Raw genomic sequence first — 17,158 nt, forward strand, 5'->3', positions numbered from 1 at the left:
TGGCGCCTCAGAAGCCTCAACCCCCAAACCCCACCCCTTGCAGGTTCCCGCACGCACTAAGAGACCTAGGAGGAAACAGGTTTATTAAGCTGGTCCTGACACCCGTCCTGACCCAGGGAAGGTCTGCCGCACCAGAAGGTCAGACCATGGCATTGACCAGATGGGCACCACGGCGGCCCTGTGTGCTCATCAGATGAGCCTAGCCGCGCTCGCAGATGACCTCCACAACACTGGGCTCCATAGGCACTGGGTCCGGACAGCGCAAGGCAGCTGAGGCCACCACTTCATCCAGGAGCAGGTGCACAAGCTCCTCATCCGCCACAAAGCGCCATAAATAGAGCTGCAGGAAGTGGCAGTCCACCTGCACCTGCTGCAGCCCGAAGCGCCCAAAGGTGCGCAGCCTCACACATTCCAGCAGCGTCTTCAGACTGATCTTAATGATCCCTGTCAACACCGACACCTGCAGGCAGGGACATAGGGAGGCAGCTGAGTGACTGTAGGTGTTAAGAAGAGGGGCCAGGGGGCTGTGGCTGTGGCTCAGTGGTAGCGCACTTGCCTGGCACCTGTGAGGTACTGGATCCGATTCTCAGCACCTCATATAAATAAAGGTCTATCAACAACATGAGGTGCCAGCAAATGGCATAAGACAGGAGGTCCCGGGCAGAGAGTTCCAGGGACATGGTACCTGGTACCTCTGCTATAGAGGTAACAGCAGCAGCGCTCGCGGGCTCCACACACCTCCAGCCCTGGCAGGTACGTAGGTACCACAAGGAGCCTCAGCAGAGGATACCCTATACCTACTCATTTGTTACAAGAATCACAGGGTATCTAAAGGGAAAGGGAAGGCAGGACCCAGCAATCAGAGGCAGAGATAGGGGCCAGTATTAACATGGGGTAAGGAAAGACATTACTAAATGAGGGAAAAAATATCCCTGAACTTGGACTGGAGTTGGGCAAAAGCCAAGGTGTGACTAGGAAACCCTGAGGACCCAGAACTACTGTGGAGACAAAGGCAGAGGCTTCTAGATCAGCATCCAGGCTTGAGCTATGAAGTGATGGTGGTGGTGCTCTGAACTACCTGGAAACAGCCCTAGAAATAGAGACTGTTGGGCATAGACCAGGTCCTAGGGCTTCCTGGGCTGGTGCAGAGCTGCTCCAGCCAAGCTTCCCCAGTTCCCCTGGAGTCTGGGTCACATGGGACTTCAGACCTTGTTGAACTCCACAGGGCTGAACACATCAATACGCTCAGAGAACAGCTTCTGGATATTGCTCAAGAGGTTGGTGTCCATTGGAGCACTGCATGAGGAATGAGACAAGGAATCACAACCCGCCCAGCACACGGTCCTCTTTCATGCATTTCCCTGAGGCACCCCTACCAGCCAGACCTGGGTGTGTAGCTAGGTGCATAGCGGCCCTGCTGCCGAGAGCTGCTGTACACCGAGAAGGTCCTCTTGCTGGAGTCGCTACTCTGGGCCTTGCGAACACCCTCTTCATATAGGAGCCCCACCTGGTGGTGAAAGAGGTACCACAAGGAGCCTCAGCAGAGGATGCCTGATACTTACTCATTTGTTACAAGAATCACAGGGTACCGAGTCACCATTTATAGAATCAGTGGAGTGGGGCAAAGCAGGACATAAAAGTCAGTCTGAGACCCAATATTCAGCATAGCCCTGCCCCAATTTCCTGGGTGACCCTAGGCCTCTGCTGCCCTGTAGGTAAAATGGGGGTGGTGATGCTACTACACTCCCAAGGCTCAGGAATAAGAACATGAATACAGGCATTGCCTGGCCCTTTTGTCTTGATCCTTAGAGTGCTGTTCCCAATACCCCCAGTCTGTGTCAGGGCTACAGCAGTCAGCCGAGGGCAGCACCTGCACGTCAATAGCTGTTGTGTCCTCCACAACCCGCTTCATGACAGCGCGCACATTCCGAGGCTCCAGTGTAGTAAGCCAGTCCCGGGTCTCCACACTCTTGCGTAGCATCTGTGATATGACCAGGCCCTGAACCTTCACATAGTGGGTCAGCAGTCGCCGCGCTGTCTCCCTGGCCTCTGCACACAGTGTGCTGACAGGTGTCACTGGAGACTGGTCCTGAGCCAGAGGCAGAGGACAGAGGCAGTGGGTACTTGGTGACCGTTCAGGGGCCACTTCCAATTAAGAGTTAGACACAGCCAAAGTAGGGTAGAGGTTGGGTCTGGCCACCAGGGACTGCCCAGCCTCCTATGTTCCCAGAACCACCACCCTCTGCCCCCTGCCATGAGCCCAAATTTCACCTGCACCAGAAACTGCTCATCAGTGAGAGTGAGAATGTAGGAGATAGTGGCTGTCTCATAGTCCAGGCAGAGGCGGGAAAGTAGCAGAAGCAAGGCAGGGGGGGTGGCACCTCCCTTCTCTCCTGGGCTGTCACAGAAGCTCTGAGCTGTCTGGCACATGGAGCGGATGAAGCCCACGATGAGGCCTTCTCGGACACCCTGGCTGCAGAACTCACCCTGGGAGGAAGAAGGGCCCAGATAGACAGTCCTTTCTTCTAGACAGGGGCTGTCCCACCCTCTGCCCTGGCCCCTCTCCAAGGGACAGCTTCATCTTGCATCTCAAGTACCCAGGAGCAGCTTCTCTGCTTGGTCTGTGTGTGTGTGTGGCAGTGGCAGCACTAGGGACACTGGCTGGCACTTTCCTCTGCTATAGCTTGGCTGCAGGTGCTCTCAGAGTCCCCCCCCCCCCCATCCTGGAGAACCTGACAGCGCATCTAGAGTGCCCTCTAGGGGCAAAGACTGTGTGAGCCGTGGTAACTAGTCCTCAGTTCCCCAATCACTGGTAAGTATGTACTAGTAAAAGGGCATTGGAGAGCCAATTAGCAGAACAAATAACTAAAAGCCCCTGGGCAGACCGTACCCGGAAATAGGGCTTGTTGGAGAAGGACACCTCCTTGGCAGTGAAGAGGTGCACAGCTGCCAGAGAGGCCTTGATGTGGCTCAAGATGGAGCTGGCCACATTGGCCAGCAAGTCGGCTAGGCTGGGGCCTTCCTTCCCAGCCAGGCGAGGAGCAGCAAGGGCTTGGCGCACATCCGTCAAGCAGCCCAGGAAGGCTGCCCGCAGGCCCTGTAGATGATGGCCCAGGCGCTCTCGGGCCACTCGCTCCACAATCTCAGTGGCAGCCTCAGCGAGCCCTGCAGCAGCCAGTAGGGCCCCAGGAGCCCGGAGGCGCCGATGGAAGCGATCCAGCGCTCGCACCAGCAGCGAATTGTCACCACCACCCTGTTCCTGTGCCAGTCGCCGCTCCACCAGAGCAAAGTATCTGCCGCCCAGCTCCCGTGCGAAGGCTGCCAGCTTCTCGGCACCCGCGGGGCCTTGGGCTGCAAACAGCTCCTGATAGGCTGCTGCCACCTGGCAGAGGCCGCCCACGAAGCCACTGCCGCCTCGGTCAGTGAACTCTAACACATCAGGGGCAGGAGGAGAGGGCCCCAGCTCGCTCTCCAGGCTGCTCAGCTCCTCTTCAAGCCTCCCACGAGCATGCGCCAGGAACTCTTCGCACAGTTCCTCGGCAGGCTCGCCCAGGGCCAGCAACAACTCCACACACTCGGCCTGCTCAGGGGCGCCTGAGCCACCCTCCCTGTGGGGAGGGAGATGGCAGTGAGAGGCAGACCTAGGGCGGCCAGCAGGGTGGGCAGGAGTCAGGGAGGCAAGGCAGTAGGCAGGGCACAGCCCACAAGGGCCTGGGAGGTGTGTACTCCGCCCTGGCTGGTGGGCAAGGCTAGGGCCAGGGACCACACCTGAAGCGCTGCCGCAGCTGCTGAGCTAGGCGGGCCGTGATGACCTGACAGTCGTCCTGGATGGCACGGAAGGAGGGCAGGTGCTGGTATTGCTGCAGCACGGCCCGCGCGCGGCCCTGGTAGCGCACCGCCTGCCCGTAGGCGCCCAGCTCCACACACTTGGTGAGGCGCGAGGGCAGCTCGAAGAGGAACTGCAGCTTTCGCAGGAGCGCATGCACACCTGGGGGGCCAACCGGGAGAACATGTTAGCCCCACAGCAGAGGGCTGCCTTCTGCAGGGCCTCCTAGGGATGGAACCCACCTGCCAGCTTAGTGATGCGCTCGTGGCGGTCCTGCAGCGTCGCGCTGATGCGTGCACTGAAGTCGGTGATCACCGCCATGTTGGTGGCCAGACGGTCCATCTCGTCCTCCATCTTACGGAAATCGTTCTTCATCTTCCGGATGGTGTCTGGTAGAGCAAGGGCCCAGAAGAGGGAAAAGGAGATGACTGGGGGGGAGGGCAGGTGCAGCTCTCAGCTTGAGACCTGGAACAAGGGCTCTCACACACACCCATGACTCAGCGTGAAAGGGTTGCCAAGGGCTTGGTCACAGCATGGAGAGGGGGTGATTATGTTAGAGCAGCAGGCATTTGCACACACATAGCTGCTCTGTACCCTTGGCTCTTTGTCCAGGGGAGAAGCAGAGGGATCTCTGCCTTCAGAAGGTGTCTAGATCTCAAGGAGAACTCAAGACACTTAGTACTGGCTGAAGCAGCATTAAAACACAACAAGTTCTGCAAAGGCAGGGACCTGTCTGCTAGTTCACAGGGGCATCCTCTATGCCCATGCAGGGGAAATAATAAATATTTGTTCACCTTCCTAAACTGCCTGTCCCACAACCCTTTCACTCACCTTCTGGAACATGGTCTATCTTATTTGAAGGGTCCTTCCCTTTTGTCCTCAAAGAAACCTGCCTAAGGAAGCTGTTCCTTTTTACAACCAAGGTACCTCAGGGTCTGGCCCTTAATGCTTCTAGATCATTTCTACCCCACCTCTCCTCAAAACCCCACTGTTTTGAAGATCATGTATAATACCCACCCTTGTTGCCATCCCCTGCCACTCCTCTCAGTTCCCGATCACTCTTCCCTCTTGATTCCCTCCTGCTACTTCTTTGTGGATATCAGCGACATGGACAAGCCTCTGAACACTGACTGTTCACCAGTCTCCTCAGTCACCTCTTCCTGCCTGTGCCTCATCTGGTCCACACCTCCTAGCCATCTTCAGGAAATGCCTCTCCAAAAATCTCAGCTGTAATTCCATCACCAACCTGTCCACCCACCAAACATCCCTGGCTCTTGATCACTATTCCTAATGCCTCTCTGATCATTTGAATCCTCCATCAGCATCACTGTGTTTGCCAGCCCCTGACCTCTCCTGTCCCCTCCTTCTATGACTAGTGCAGGTTAAGCCCAGCTAGCCACTTACATCTCATACCTAAACAGCCAAAGATGGGTCACAAAATCACTCCAGCTGTTCTCCCTTGAAATGTTATTGCCTGATGTCCCAAAGTAGCACTCCATGCTACCTAGCCATCTTCCCAAGTGATCTAGTGGGTCTGTTTTTCCATTTTCCAAAGTAGCATTTTCTCTTCAGTCCTCAGCCTCCAATTCCCTCTCTCCCTCTCCCTAATGGGGATTGAACCCAGGGGTGCTTTTACCACTAAGCCACATCCCCAGCCCTTTTCATTTTTTATTTTGAGACAGGGTCTCACTGAGTTGCTTAGGGCCTTACTAAGTTGCTGCAGCTGGCTTTGAATTTGCCATCCTCCTGTCTCAGCATTCTGTGTCACTTGAATTACAGGTGTGTGCCACTGTGCCAAGCTCATGCTCTGAAACTCTCTACTGGAGACCCTGCTTCATACTTCATGAAGAAAATAAAAGCAAATGTCAACTCCCTTCAAATCTGCAGAATGAACGCACACCTACACACAGTCCATGCCTTCTGCTCTCCCGCTCCCTGAGCACCTTATGCAGTCTCTTGCTGCAGCTGCGTGAAAACAGTTCTGCCCCTGGTTCTGACCACAGCCCTGCAGAAGGACCCTGTAACACCTCAATATGGATATGTCCAAAACAAAACTCCTCATGTTCCCTAAAGCTGCCTCTGTCTCTTCCATCTTGGCTCCTGGCTATTTCCAACATGTCATCTTTGAGTCCTATTTTTCCTTCACCTCACATTCACTCCATCAGCAAGTCAACTGAAATTGCAATGTATGTAGAAGATAACAAAATGAAACACTGAATTAATTCATAAGGGTTATATTCTAAGGATAAAATGGATAACTTGCTGGGCTGGGGTTGTGGCTCAGAGGTACAGCACTCTCCTAGCATGCATGAGGCACTGGGTTCCATCCTCAGCCCCACATAAAGTAAAATAAAGACATTGTGTCCACCTATAACTAAAAAATAAATATTAAAAAAAGGATAACTTGCTACAAAAATAGAATTTACCAAAATGGGTTCCAGAAAACAAAACAAAACAAAATCAGAATGTTGCTAAGGAAAGACATCCCTATCCTCTGGAGATAGGACCCAGCCCCAGAGGATGTGCGCAAATGCCGCTCATCCCAGCAGGGAGAGAAGCTTCCACTTGAACTTGGTAGCACAAACTCTGATATGAAAACCCCACAGAGTGTAGACAAAAAAGAAACAACACATTCATCTCTCTTATGAATGGAGATGCAAAGATGAATTAAATAGAGATGCGTGGGTAAATTAGAAAATGGAATTCAGCAATTTATTAAAAGAATAACTGATAAAATATGTTCAAATGTTTTTATTTCATGAATGTAAACATGGTTCAATATCAGAGGATCTTTTAATAATAATTCACTGTATTTTCTCTCCCCTTTAAAAAACCTTTTTAAATTCACCATATCCATAAATAAGACAGCTGGGCACGACAGCATACGCCTGTAATCCCAGCAGCTTGGGAGGCTGAGACAGGAGGATTGCAAGTTCAAAGCTAGTCTCAGCAAAAGCAAGGTACTAAGCAACTCAGTGAGACTCTGTCTAAATAAAATACAAAATAGGGCTGGGGATGTGGCCAAGTGCCTTTGAGTTAAATCCCCTGTATCAATAAACAAACAAACAAACAAATAAATGAGACAATTCAACATCTATTACTGAGTTTTTAAAACTCAGTAAGAGGGGCTGGGGCTGTAACTCAGTGGTAGAGCATTTGTGAGGCACTGGGTTTGATCCTCAGTACCACATAAAAATAAATAAATAAAGATATTGTGTCGGGCTGGGGATGTGGCTCAAGCGGTAGTGCGCTCGCCTGGCATGCGTGCGGCCCGGGTTCGATCCTCAGCACCACGTACAAACAAAGATGCTGTGTCCGCCAATAACTAAAAAATAGATATTAAAAAATTCTCTCTATCTTCTCTCTCTCCTAAAAAAAAATATTGTGTCCATTAAAAAAAAAACTCAGTAAGATATTAATGGCTGAATATTTTCCTAACCTCCAAATTCAGCATCATGTTCAATGAGGCAGTTCTAGGAGCATCTCCCAAAATATTACAGACAGGACTGAGGTATGGATCAGTGATGGTGCACCTGTTCAACATGGGCAAGGTCCTGAGATTGACAGCTAGCATCACAAAAACAAAACAAAGGAAACAGTAAGAATGACCATAATTGCCACTGCCAGTCAGCATCACCTCCTCACCAGAATACTGTGCATGGAATCCAGGAGCTGGCACATGCTAGGCAAGCACTCTACTACTGAGCTACATCCTGAGCTCTTCTTGAGAAAAGTGTCTCACTAAATCGCACAAGCTGGCCTCAATTTTGTGATCTTCCTGCCTCAGCCTCTAGAGTAGCTGGGATGACAGGGGTATACCACCACACCCTGCTGAAAGAACTTTTTCATTTTTCTCAGTACTGGGGATTGAACCCAGGCGCACTGTACCGCTGAGCTACATCCCCAGCCCTTTTAAGATGGGGTCTTGCAAAGCTGACCAGGCTGACCTAGAGCTTACAATCCTCCTGCCTCAGCCTCCTGGAAAGCTAGGATTTCATATATGTGCCATCACACTGGGCTGCACCCATATTTTGATGTGAACATTTGTTTTCAATTCTCTTCAGCATATTTCTAGGAGTAGAACTGCTGGGTCACATGGTAACTCTGGGTTTATCTTTTCAGGAATGGTTAAACTGTTTTTACTCGTAATTATGATGGTTCCATCCTCCACATCCTCACCAACACTTGTTATTTTCCACTTTGGGATTACCACCATCGTGGTGTGTAGTGGTATCTTGTTTGAACTTCCCTAATTACTAATGAAGCTGAGCATCTTTACATGTGCTTATTGGTCATTTGTATGTTTTCTTTGTAAAAACATCCATTTAGATCTTTTGCCCATTTTCAAATAGGACTACTTGTCTTTTTATCCCTGAGTTATAAAAGTTCTTTATATTATAATTCTGGGTACTATACTCTTATTAGATATGTAATTTCCAAATATTTTCTTCCATTCTGTAAGGAGTCCTTTTATTTCTTCAATAGTGTCACCTGAAATGCAAGATAATTCTGAGAAGTTCAATTTATCTATTTTTTCCTTTACTTATTTGTGCTTTTGGTGTCATATCTAAGAAACCCTTGCACAATCCAAGGTCATGAAGATTTGCATCTTTCTTTTTCTTCTAAGAGTTTTATATTGTTAGCTCTTACATTAAAGTCTATGATCCATGTTGAGTTAATTAATTTTATGTGATGTGAAATAGGGATGCAACTTCATTCTTCCGTATGTGGACATTTGCTGTCTTAGCACCACGTGTTGAAAAAACCTGTTCTTCAAATTGAATGATCTTGGCATCTTTGTTAAAAGTCCATTGATCAAAGATGTGTTTGTTTCTGGACTCAGTTCTATTCAATTGATCTAGATGGCAAAACTATGCCAGTATTATATCTTCTTAGTTAATTAGATTGAAGTAAGTTTTGAAACTGGTGTGAGTTTGTTCTTTTGCAAGACCATTTGGGCTATTTTGAGTCTCTCACATTTCCTTATTAATTTTTATAATCCTCTTGTCAATTTCTCTCTTTCCAGGATGGATTCAAACTCCTGGGTCCTTCAACATCCTGTGTAGCTGGGACTATGGGAGCATATCATCCCACTCAGCTTTCCTTCTTTTTTTTCAGGATAGTTTTATTACTGAGTATAGAATTCTTGGCTGGCATTTGTCTTCCTTCCAGCACTTTATAATGTCATGCCTTCCAACTTCCTGGCTTCTAAGAAATCAGCTGTTGATCTCTGGTTTTTTTTTTGCAGACCTGGGGATTGAATTCTGGGCCTCAGGCTAGGCAAGCACTAGCACTGAATTAAATCCCCAGCCCCAGGTGTTGACCTTACTGATGATCCCTCCTGCATGAGAGAATGCTTCTCTCTTGACACACTTTCTAATTTCTCTTTTTGGGGGGTTTGGTGGTGTTACTGGTTGAATTCAGGGGCACTTGACCACTGAGACACAATCCAAGCCCTATTCTGTATTTTATTTAGAAATAGGATCTCACTGAGCTGCTTAGCGCCTCACCTTTGCTGAGGCTGGCTTTGAACTCAGGATCCTCCTGCCTCAGCCTCCTGAGCCGCAGGGATTACAGGCATGCATCACTGTGCCGGGAGCTAATTTCTCTGTCTTTGGACTACAATGTGTCCAGGCATCAATATTTTAACATGTATTCTACTTGTAGTTTGTTTTGTTTCTTGGACACACAGATAAATGTTTTTCATTCAAAATCTCTGCTATTGTTTATTCATATATTCTTCTCTTCTCTCCTCTCCATCTGACACTTCTAGTGTACACATGTTGGCACACCAGATAATGTCCCTCAGATCTCTGAGATTCTATTCAATTTTATCATTTTTACTTTTTATCCTTCAGATTGGATAATCTCAGCTGACATATATTCAAGTTTTGCTGATTCTTCTCCTTGTTCAAATCTGCTGTTGAGCCATTTCTTTGCTTTTTTAAAGACTTTTGTTTTGTTTTGTTTTTAGTTGTAGATGGGCACAACATCTTTTTTTTTAATATTTACTTTTTAGTTATAGGTGAACAATGTCTTTATTTTACTCTATGTGGTGCTGAGGATCGAACCCAGTGCCTCACACATGGTAGGTGAGCACTCTACCTCTGAGCCACCACCCCAGCCGGACACCTTTATTTTTTTATGTGGTGCTGAGGATTGACCCAGTGCCCCATGAATGGGAGACAAGCACTTCACCATTGAGCCACAACTCCAGCCCAACTTTTTTCCTTTTTAAAAATTTGTCCTAATTAGTTTAGCCATTTTTATAAATTAAATTTTCATTATATTTATTATACTACATCATTTCTACCTGGTTCTTTTTAAAAACAATATCATTTTCACATCTTCCTTTAGTTCTTTTTTAAAATTTATTTATCTATTTATTTATTTATTGGCACCAGGGATTGAACCAAGGGGAGCTATACACGGAGCCACCTCCCCAGCACTTTTTATTTTTTATTTTGAGAGAGGGTCTCACCAAGTTGCTGAGGCTGGCCTTGAACTTTTGATCCTCCTGCCTTGGCCTCCCAAGTTGCTGGGATTAGAGGCATGCATCAGCACATCTTTTTCTTTATGTCTTTAGACATCACTTTCCTCTGCTCTTTGAATATACTTAAAACACCAGATTTAAGTCTAGTAGTAAATAAATGTTTAGGTTTCATCAGAGACAGTTTTTATTATTGATTTTACTGCAACAGGCCATATTTTCTTGTCTCTGAGTGTCTCATAAATTTTTGTTGAAAAGAGACATTTAAAATAATATGACAACTCAGTGAATCAGATTCTCCTCCCTACTCAGGATTTATTGTTGCTGCTTGCTATAGTTGCTGTTTTTGTTTAGTGATTATTCTGAGTTACTAAACCTGATCTAATTAGTTTCTGAATAAATTCCACAAAGTCTGTTTCTTAGATGTGTATGGTTACTGATATCTTCACTCGGTTAGCTTAGTGGTCAGCTAATAATTAAACTAAAAACTCCTTAAATGCCTGGAACCCATAAATCTCCCTGGCCGTGTGTGTGCATGTTGGGGATCTTAAACATGCAGCCAGTCAGTTGGTTACAACTTGGCCTTAGCCTCCACTTCCTGTTAGTACAGAGATTCCAGATAAGCCAGAGGGGAGAGCTTAGGGCATTCTAAGGCCTTTCCTGAGTATGGGTACAACCCAGCAAAAGTGTGTGGCCTTCCTGAGATATGGACATCCAATTCCTGAGCTTTTCCTTTTAGACTTTTTGGTTAGATTATTAGCTAGCCTGACTATTATCCATCAACTTGGGCAATCACATTACTTATCTATAATTGTTCTGAAAAGCTCCTCCTTGAGAGGCCTCCAGCCCTAGGCAACCTCTAAGTCAAATACTGATAAAGCTACAGAGTGAAGTCCTTCAAGAAACCCCCAGACAGCCAGGCCAGGGCATAATTATGGTCCCAGCACTTGGGATGCTGAGGTAGGAGCAGCACTTGAGCTCATGAGCTGAAGACCAGGATGGGTAATATAGTGAGACCCATCTCGAAAAGAAGAAAGGAAAAAAAAAAAAAAAAAAAAGAAACCACCAGACAGATCAAGTAATGACAATTTGTTGAGTATGAGGTCTTGAAAGGGCTCCATCTCTGTTGTCTTCCATCCAGGACCAGAAATATGAGCTATTATTTTTCAAGGCCGTAGCTGAGTTGGAGAGCAAGCAGTGGGGCTAAAGCAAGTTAAAATGTCCTAGGGCTGGGCACCGTGGCACACACCTGTAATCCCAGTGGCTCTGGAGGCTGAGGGCAGAGGATAGTGAATTCAAAGTCAGCCTCAGCAACTTAATGAGGCTCTAAGCAACTAAGAGAGACCCTGTCTCTAAATAAAATATAAGAAAAGGGTGGGGATGTGGCTCAGTGGTTAAGCACCCTGGGTTCAATCCCCAGTACTAAAAAAAAAAAAAGTCACAGTGTTCACTATTCTTACCAAAATTCAGCCATTTTTCTTTTTCCCTATATTACTGAAAACCTTGGTTAATTTCTACAGTTCTAAAGAAGTTGTTTCAGACTACTGTGGATATTTTCATTGCTTTTTAAAAAATATTTTGCAGTTATAGATGGACACAATATCTTTATTTTATTTACTTATTTTTATGTGGTGCTGAGGATTAAACCCAGTGCCTCACATGTGTGAAGCAAGCGCTCACTCTATCACTGAGCCACGACCCCAGTCCTTTTCATTGCTTTCTAATGGAGGAAAGAGAGATCAATGCATTTGCTCCAGCATTTTTGCTCACATCACTCCAGAATCTCACTACCTGCTTACGCAAATGAGGCTGCGATGGAACACAGCCACCCTCGTTCATTCACATATCACCTGTATGGCTATTTCAGGTGTCAGTTGCAGAGTTGAACAGAGGCAACACAACAGATGGCCCAGAAAGCCATGTGCTATGGTCCTTTTCATAAAAAGTTTGCCATCCCGTGGTCCACAGTCAGGTCCAGCTCTCTCCACTGCTGTCCCTGCTGCATTGGGAGAGTTTCCAGGGCCTTTGCCTAGGCTGTTCTGTCAGTTGGAGTCATTCTGCCCCCACATCCTCCTGGAGGAATTCCATCACTCGCTTTAACTGTCCCCATCTCAGAAAAGCCTTTCTCTACCACCTTTTATAAATCAGTCACTACATCTACCCTCTAAGAAGTTATCCTGTTTTATTTTCTCCAGAGAGCTTGTCAAGGTGAAATGATCTTAACTTCTTCATTTACCATCTGTCTCTCTCTGGAATGCCTCACCTGTGTGAGGCACTGGGTTCGATCCTCAGCACCACATAAAAACAAATAAAGATACTGTGTCCATCTACAGCAACAAAAACATAAATAAATAAATCACCTTGCTGCTCTATCCACCACCTAGTGCTTAAGCTGAAACCTGGAGGTAATCTTTACAGTCGAAGCTCCTTGGGCTGTCAATATTGCCCCCAAATGCCTCTCATCCTGCCCATCACCATCATGCTGGTGCAAGTTACCAGAATTTCTAGCCTGAACTACAGAAAAGGCCTCGCTCCTGCCACCTCTCCATCTGTTCCTCCCAGTGCAGCTGGAGGGACCTTTTCAAAACACAAATCTCACCACATGATTCATCTGTCTAAACACATTGCCTCAGCACTCTTTGGATAAAGGAAAATCCCTGATATGTTCTGGAAGGTCTCTAGTTAAGCTCTACCACATCTAGCACCTGCCTGGCTCTGCCCACATTCTTCTTCCCCTTCTGCTACTGTAGGTAAGTGCTTGGTGCCACCACACCACCGCCCCCCGCCCCCCGCCCCCGGGCAGTGCTGGGGAACTGCCTGCCAGGCAAGTGCTCCACTCCTGAGCTACAGCCCAGCCTAGTAGATGAGCACCTGTCCTTAGCCGAGGGCAGCCCCTGCACCTGTGCACTGCTCCAGAGCCTCTCAGCTCTCCTCCTGCAAGTCCCTGCCTAGTCAACAAGTACTCCATGTTGCCTTGCTCTCTGGGTGCTCGACTAAGTTTGTTAGTTCCATTTTTTGGAATGTTTTCTTCATTTAGTTCAAAGACAACCATGCTTCTGGCTGGCCTCAAACCTCTCCAACTGCTCACTCCTTCTGTGGGATCTTCCTTGTCCTCCTGACTTTGACTGTCAGATACCCTTGGGCTCAATTCTCAGATCTCTCCTCTCTCTACATTCCCTCCAAGGCGATCCCTCATCTTGTTCCATACACCTTGAATGCCGGACTCTTCCTCTAATAGGCATCATAACTTGACAGGGCCAAAACTGAACTCTTGAATTTTGCTCTCACTGCAACTTACTCCTTCAAAATAAGAAGCATTACCATTCTTCCCAGGGACTCAGGGCCCACACCTCCAGCACCTTTAATTCTCTTTCTCTCATGTATCACATGATTCAATCAATAAATGCCTTAAGGTTGACCTTCAAAAATATCTTGAATCATTCTACTTTACCATATTGCCACCCTGGTCCATGTCATCAGCATGACTGCTTCAATAGCCACCTATGGTCTCTGCCACCCTCACTTCCTTTCATTTTTTTTTTTTGGGGGGGGGGGTACTGGGGTTTGAACCCAGGGGCATTTTACCACTGAACTACATCCCCAGCCCCCTTTATTTTTAGAGACAGGGTCTTGCTAAGTTACTGAAGCTGGCCTCAAACTTGCAATCCTCCTGCCTCAGCCTCCCAAGTTGCTGGGATTATAGGAGTGTGCTACCATACCCAACTCTATAGTCCACTTTCTTTTTGGTTCTGGGAATTGAACCCACCACTGAGCACTTCACCACTGAGCCACATCTCCAGCCCTTTTTAATTTTTATTTTGAAACAGGGTCTAAATTGCTGAGACTGGCACATTGATCATCCTGCCTCAATATTCCAAGCTGCTGGGATTACAGGTATGTCACTGTGTCTGGCTCTAGTCCATTTAATATATATATATATTTTTTTTTTCTTTTAGTTGTAAATGGATATAATACCTTTATTTTATTTATTTTTATGTGGTACTGAGGATCAAACCTAGTACCTCCCACATGCTAGGCAAATACTGAGCCACAACCCCAGCCCTCTAGTCCTTTTTTTTTTTATAAATAAAGTTTTACTTTACTTATTTTTGTATGTGGTGCTGAGGATCAAACCCAGTGCCTCACACATATTAGGCAAACGCTCTACCACTGAGCTGCAACCCTATCCCCTCTCTAGTCCATTTTTAACAAAGTGGACAGAAGGGCCCTTTTAAGACATAAGCCAAACCAACCGTTCTTCTGTTCTTCCATCTCACTGTAAAAAGCAGACTCCTCACAACCACCCAGGTCCTTCCCTAACCTGATCCCTACTAACCCTCTAGCCTACCTAAGCTCACCACTCTCCCCTGCTGCGTCTGGATGCTCCAGATGTGCTCTCTTTTCTTGACCTCTGTGCTCCTGCCCCAGTCCCACCACCCCATGGCTGGCTCTGTCTCTCAAGGCCCTGCTCAAACGACACACCTCAAAGTGGCTTTCCCATACTCACCCTCACTAAAGGAGACCCTACATATATTCTTTTCTTCTTACTCAATTTTTTTAAGCACTTACTACCACCTTTACGTGTGTGTTTACTTATTGTCTGTCTTTCCAAGTAGAATGTGGGCTACAAAAGGCAGAAGCTTTGTCAGGTGGATTCACTGTTAGAGCCCCAATGTGCAAAATAGCTCTTGGCAAAATAAATTAAAAAACCTTATATGATCTTTGTGTCTCTAATGTCATAATTTTTCTCTCCTTGTTTAATTAGAGAAGGAGGGTAGGAGGAAGGGGAATAAGAAGAAAGGAAGGGAAGAATAAGGCCATCTACCTTGAAGTAGGTCTGGACCAGAGACAAAAGTTACCACTAATTAAAAACAAACAAACAAAAAGCAACTTTACTGAGACTTCCTTGGTGTTAGGAAGTCTTTTTAAATGATTTATGTAAATTCATTTAAAAATGTCATTTCATCATTTCTCCTCTTTGGTATTAAAACAACCCTTCTGGAGCAGCTATTACCTCCACCGTAGTCTGACCACAAAGGACCAGAGGGAGGGAGGTGATAGTATATTAATGTCAAGCAGGACTGAAATCTGGGTCTCCTCCCTCTAAATCCCTACTTTTCTCCCAACACAGGAGGAATGAGAGATGTTAGACTCATGTGTCCCAGTGGGGATCACCTGTGGCTGAGATGAACTTGTTGTAGTTTTCATAAACCAGGGTCTGCATGTCGCTGTCTAGAGCCCGGATCTGCCGCACCATGTCGGTCTCACTGTCCATCAGCTGGGCCAGGGGGCACTCTCTACGCAACTAGAGAAGTAGGGTGGTTAGTGTTCAGGTCAGGGGGCATTCATGTCCCCCAACTTGCCCAACTGGTAGGCTTTCTGTGCAAGAAAACTCTGATCCCACCCTGTCACGAATCCCATATATGGAGCCTACAGTGGCCTGCCTCAGAGATTACTGGGTTAGACCCGGTTTGGGGCTTGTCAGACTCAGCCTAGGTACAGCCCTGTGCCTGTCAGAACCTGGGCCACGCCCCCTACCCGGGCCCTATGGGAACAGCAGCCTGAAGACCTCAGACCCCAGCACCACCTGAGGCCAGTCCCAACCTGCCCACGCTCTCACGCTCCAGCAGAACCTCTACTGCCTGGCGGGGTCGTTCTCCTCTTATGACCCTTGCTCCTGTCACCCCTGCAACGAAGTCGGAGGCATGTTCTGGGGGTCTGATACATGGGGAGCCTGGACCCACCACTACACACACACCTTGTCCAGATAAACTTCCGGGTCGAAGTGTGCCCCATTGAGATCAGTCGGGTCCAGAGGGTCCGGCCCGGCGGGGCGCCCCGCCGCCTCCCCCTCCGAGAGTCCGTAGTAAAGCTTCAGCATCCCGTGCGCCTTCCGCCGCCGCTCCGGAGCCTCCGCCTCGGGCCCTTCCGGGGAGTCTCCAGGTCCAGACCCCGGGCCAGGCCCGGTGGCTGCCGCCGCCATCGCTCTCACTGCAGCCCACGGGCGTGAAGCTGGAAAGGGAACGAGAAGTACTTCCGGCAGCCATAAAGTTGTTGTTGAAACGAGGCAGTCCTTCAGGTGAAATGTCCCCCTGCAGCTCTAGGTCCTTCGAGACTAGTGTTCCCCCACACCGGTCCTCCACGAGTGATGATGGTTCCGGGAGAGCCCTGAGTTCCCCTAGTTGGGAACTGCCTTGGCTTGCTGCTCTCTCGGAAAGAGGGCCGGGTCATGACTCCCCAGTCCTTCATCCCTGCAGGCAAGAGACACAGGGAATATGTGCACCGATGGACTGGACGAGCACTGGAATTTGTTCACCTAAAATTGGGGACATACCCCACTAGCGGGCTGCGAGGACTAAAGCCTGTACCCTAACCCACAGGGGCATAGAGCACAGTGATTTTCCAGGCCCGGTCCTGTGATGCATCAGAACTGTCTTTAGAAGTACCCGTGGTGCGATTTAAAAAAAAAAAAAAAAAAAAAAAGCTCTTCTAGACCTACCCTCTTTTTAAAGTCCCCAAGAAGTGCTGGCACGCACATTACACACATTTGAGAACCCCTATTCTCTCATGCTTAAAACAGACCCCGCAGACGTTAAATGACTGAAGGGATGTGCCACTGGAGGGTTGGGAAGGAAGGGAGGATAATTCCAGGTTTCTGCCTTGGAAAAAGGTGCAGCTAACGACAGCTGAGGCACACGAGAGGGGAATGACTTGAAATTCAATTGGAACGCACAGAGTGGGAATGGAAGAAAAGAAAGACTTTGTTCATGCGCGTAGCCCTTGAAACATTACTTACGATGGTCTAGTGGGGGCTGGATGGAATGGATGGAAAAAACTATTTA

The 17,158-nt window shown here is 47.8% G+C and overlaps 1 protein-coding gene across 1 annotated transcript; it reads right to left on the reverse strand.

Annotated features, from left to right (window-relative positions):
* Nucleotides 1-66: 66 nt before the first annotated feature.
* Nucleotides 67-16,382, reverse strand: Vps51 (VPS51 subunit of GARP complex). The gene is made up of 10 exons (XM_027944046.2): nucleotides 16,075-16,382; nucleotides 15,492-15,621; nucleotides 4,069-4,215; nucleotides 3,769-3,988; nucleotides 2,891-3,608; nucleotides 2,272-2,487; nucleotides 1,871-2,089; nucleotides 1,386-1,507; nucleotides 1,209-1,296; nucleotides 67-460 (listed from the first exon to the last, which is right to left on the reverse strand). The coding sequence occupies exons 1-10, from the start codon at nucleotides 16,297-16,299 to the stop codon at nucleotides 200-202; spliced, it is 2,346 nt and encodes a 781-aa protein (XP_027799847.1). The 5' UTR covers nucleotides 16,300-16,382; the 3' UTR covers nucleotides 67-199.
* Between the last annotated feature and the right edge of the window lie 776 nt (nucleotides 16,383-17,158).

Source organism: Marmota flaviventris, chromosome 9, assembly GCF_047511675.1.
Source record: "Marmota flaviventris isolate mMarFla1 chromosome 9, mMarFla1.hap1, whole genome shotgun sequence".
Lineage (NCBI taxonomy): Eukaryota > Metazoa > Chordata > Mammalia > Rodentia > Sciuridae > Marmota > Marmota flaviventris.

Bases quoted from the DNA above. Each gene is read 5' to 3' on its own strand.
- Vps51 (XM_027944046.2), bottom strand. From the start codon at position 16,299: ATGGCGGCGGCAGCCACCGGGCCTGGCCCGGGGTCTGGACCTGGAGAC. The intron at 2,090-2,271 runs GTGAAATTTGGG...CCTCTGGCTCAG, and splicing joins ATGAGCAGTTTCTGGTGCAG to GACCAGTCTCCAGTGACACC. The intron at 1,508-1,870 runs GTGCTGCCCTCG...TTTCACCACCAG, and splicing joins CAACAGCTATTGACGTGCAG to GTGGGGCTCCTATATGAAGA.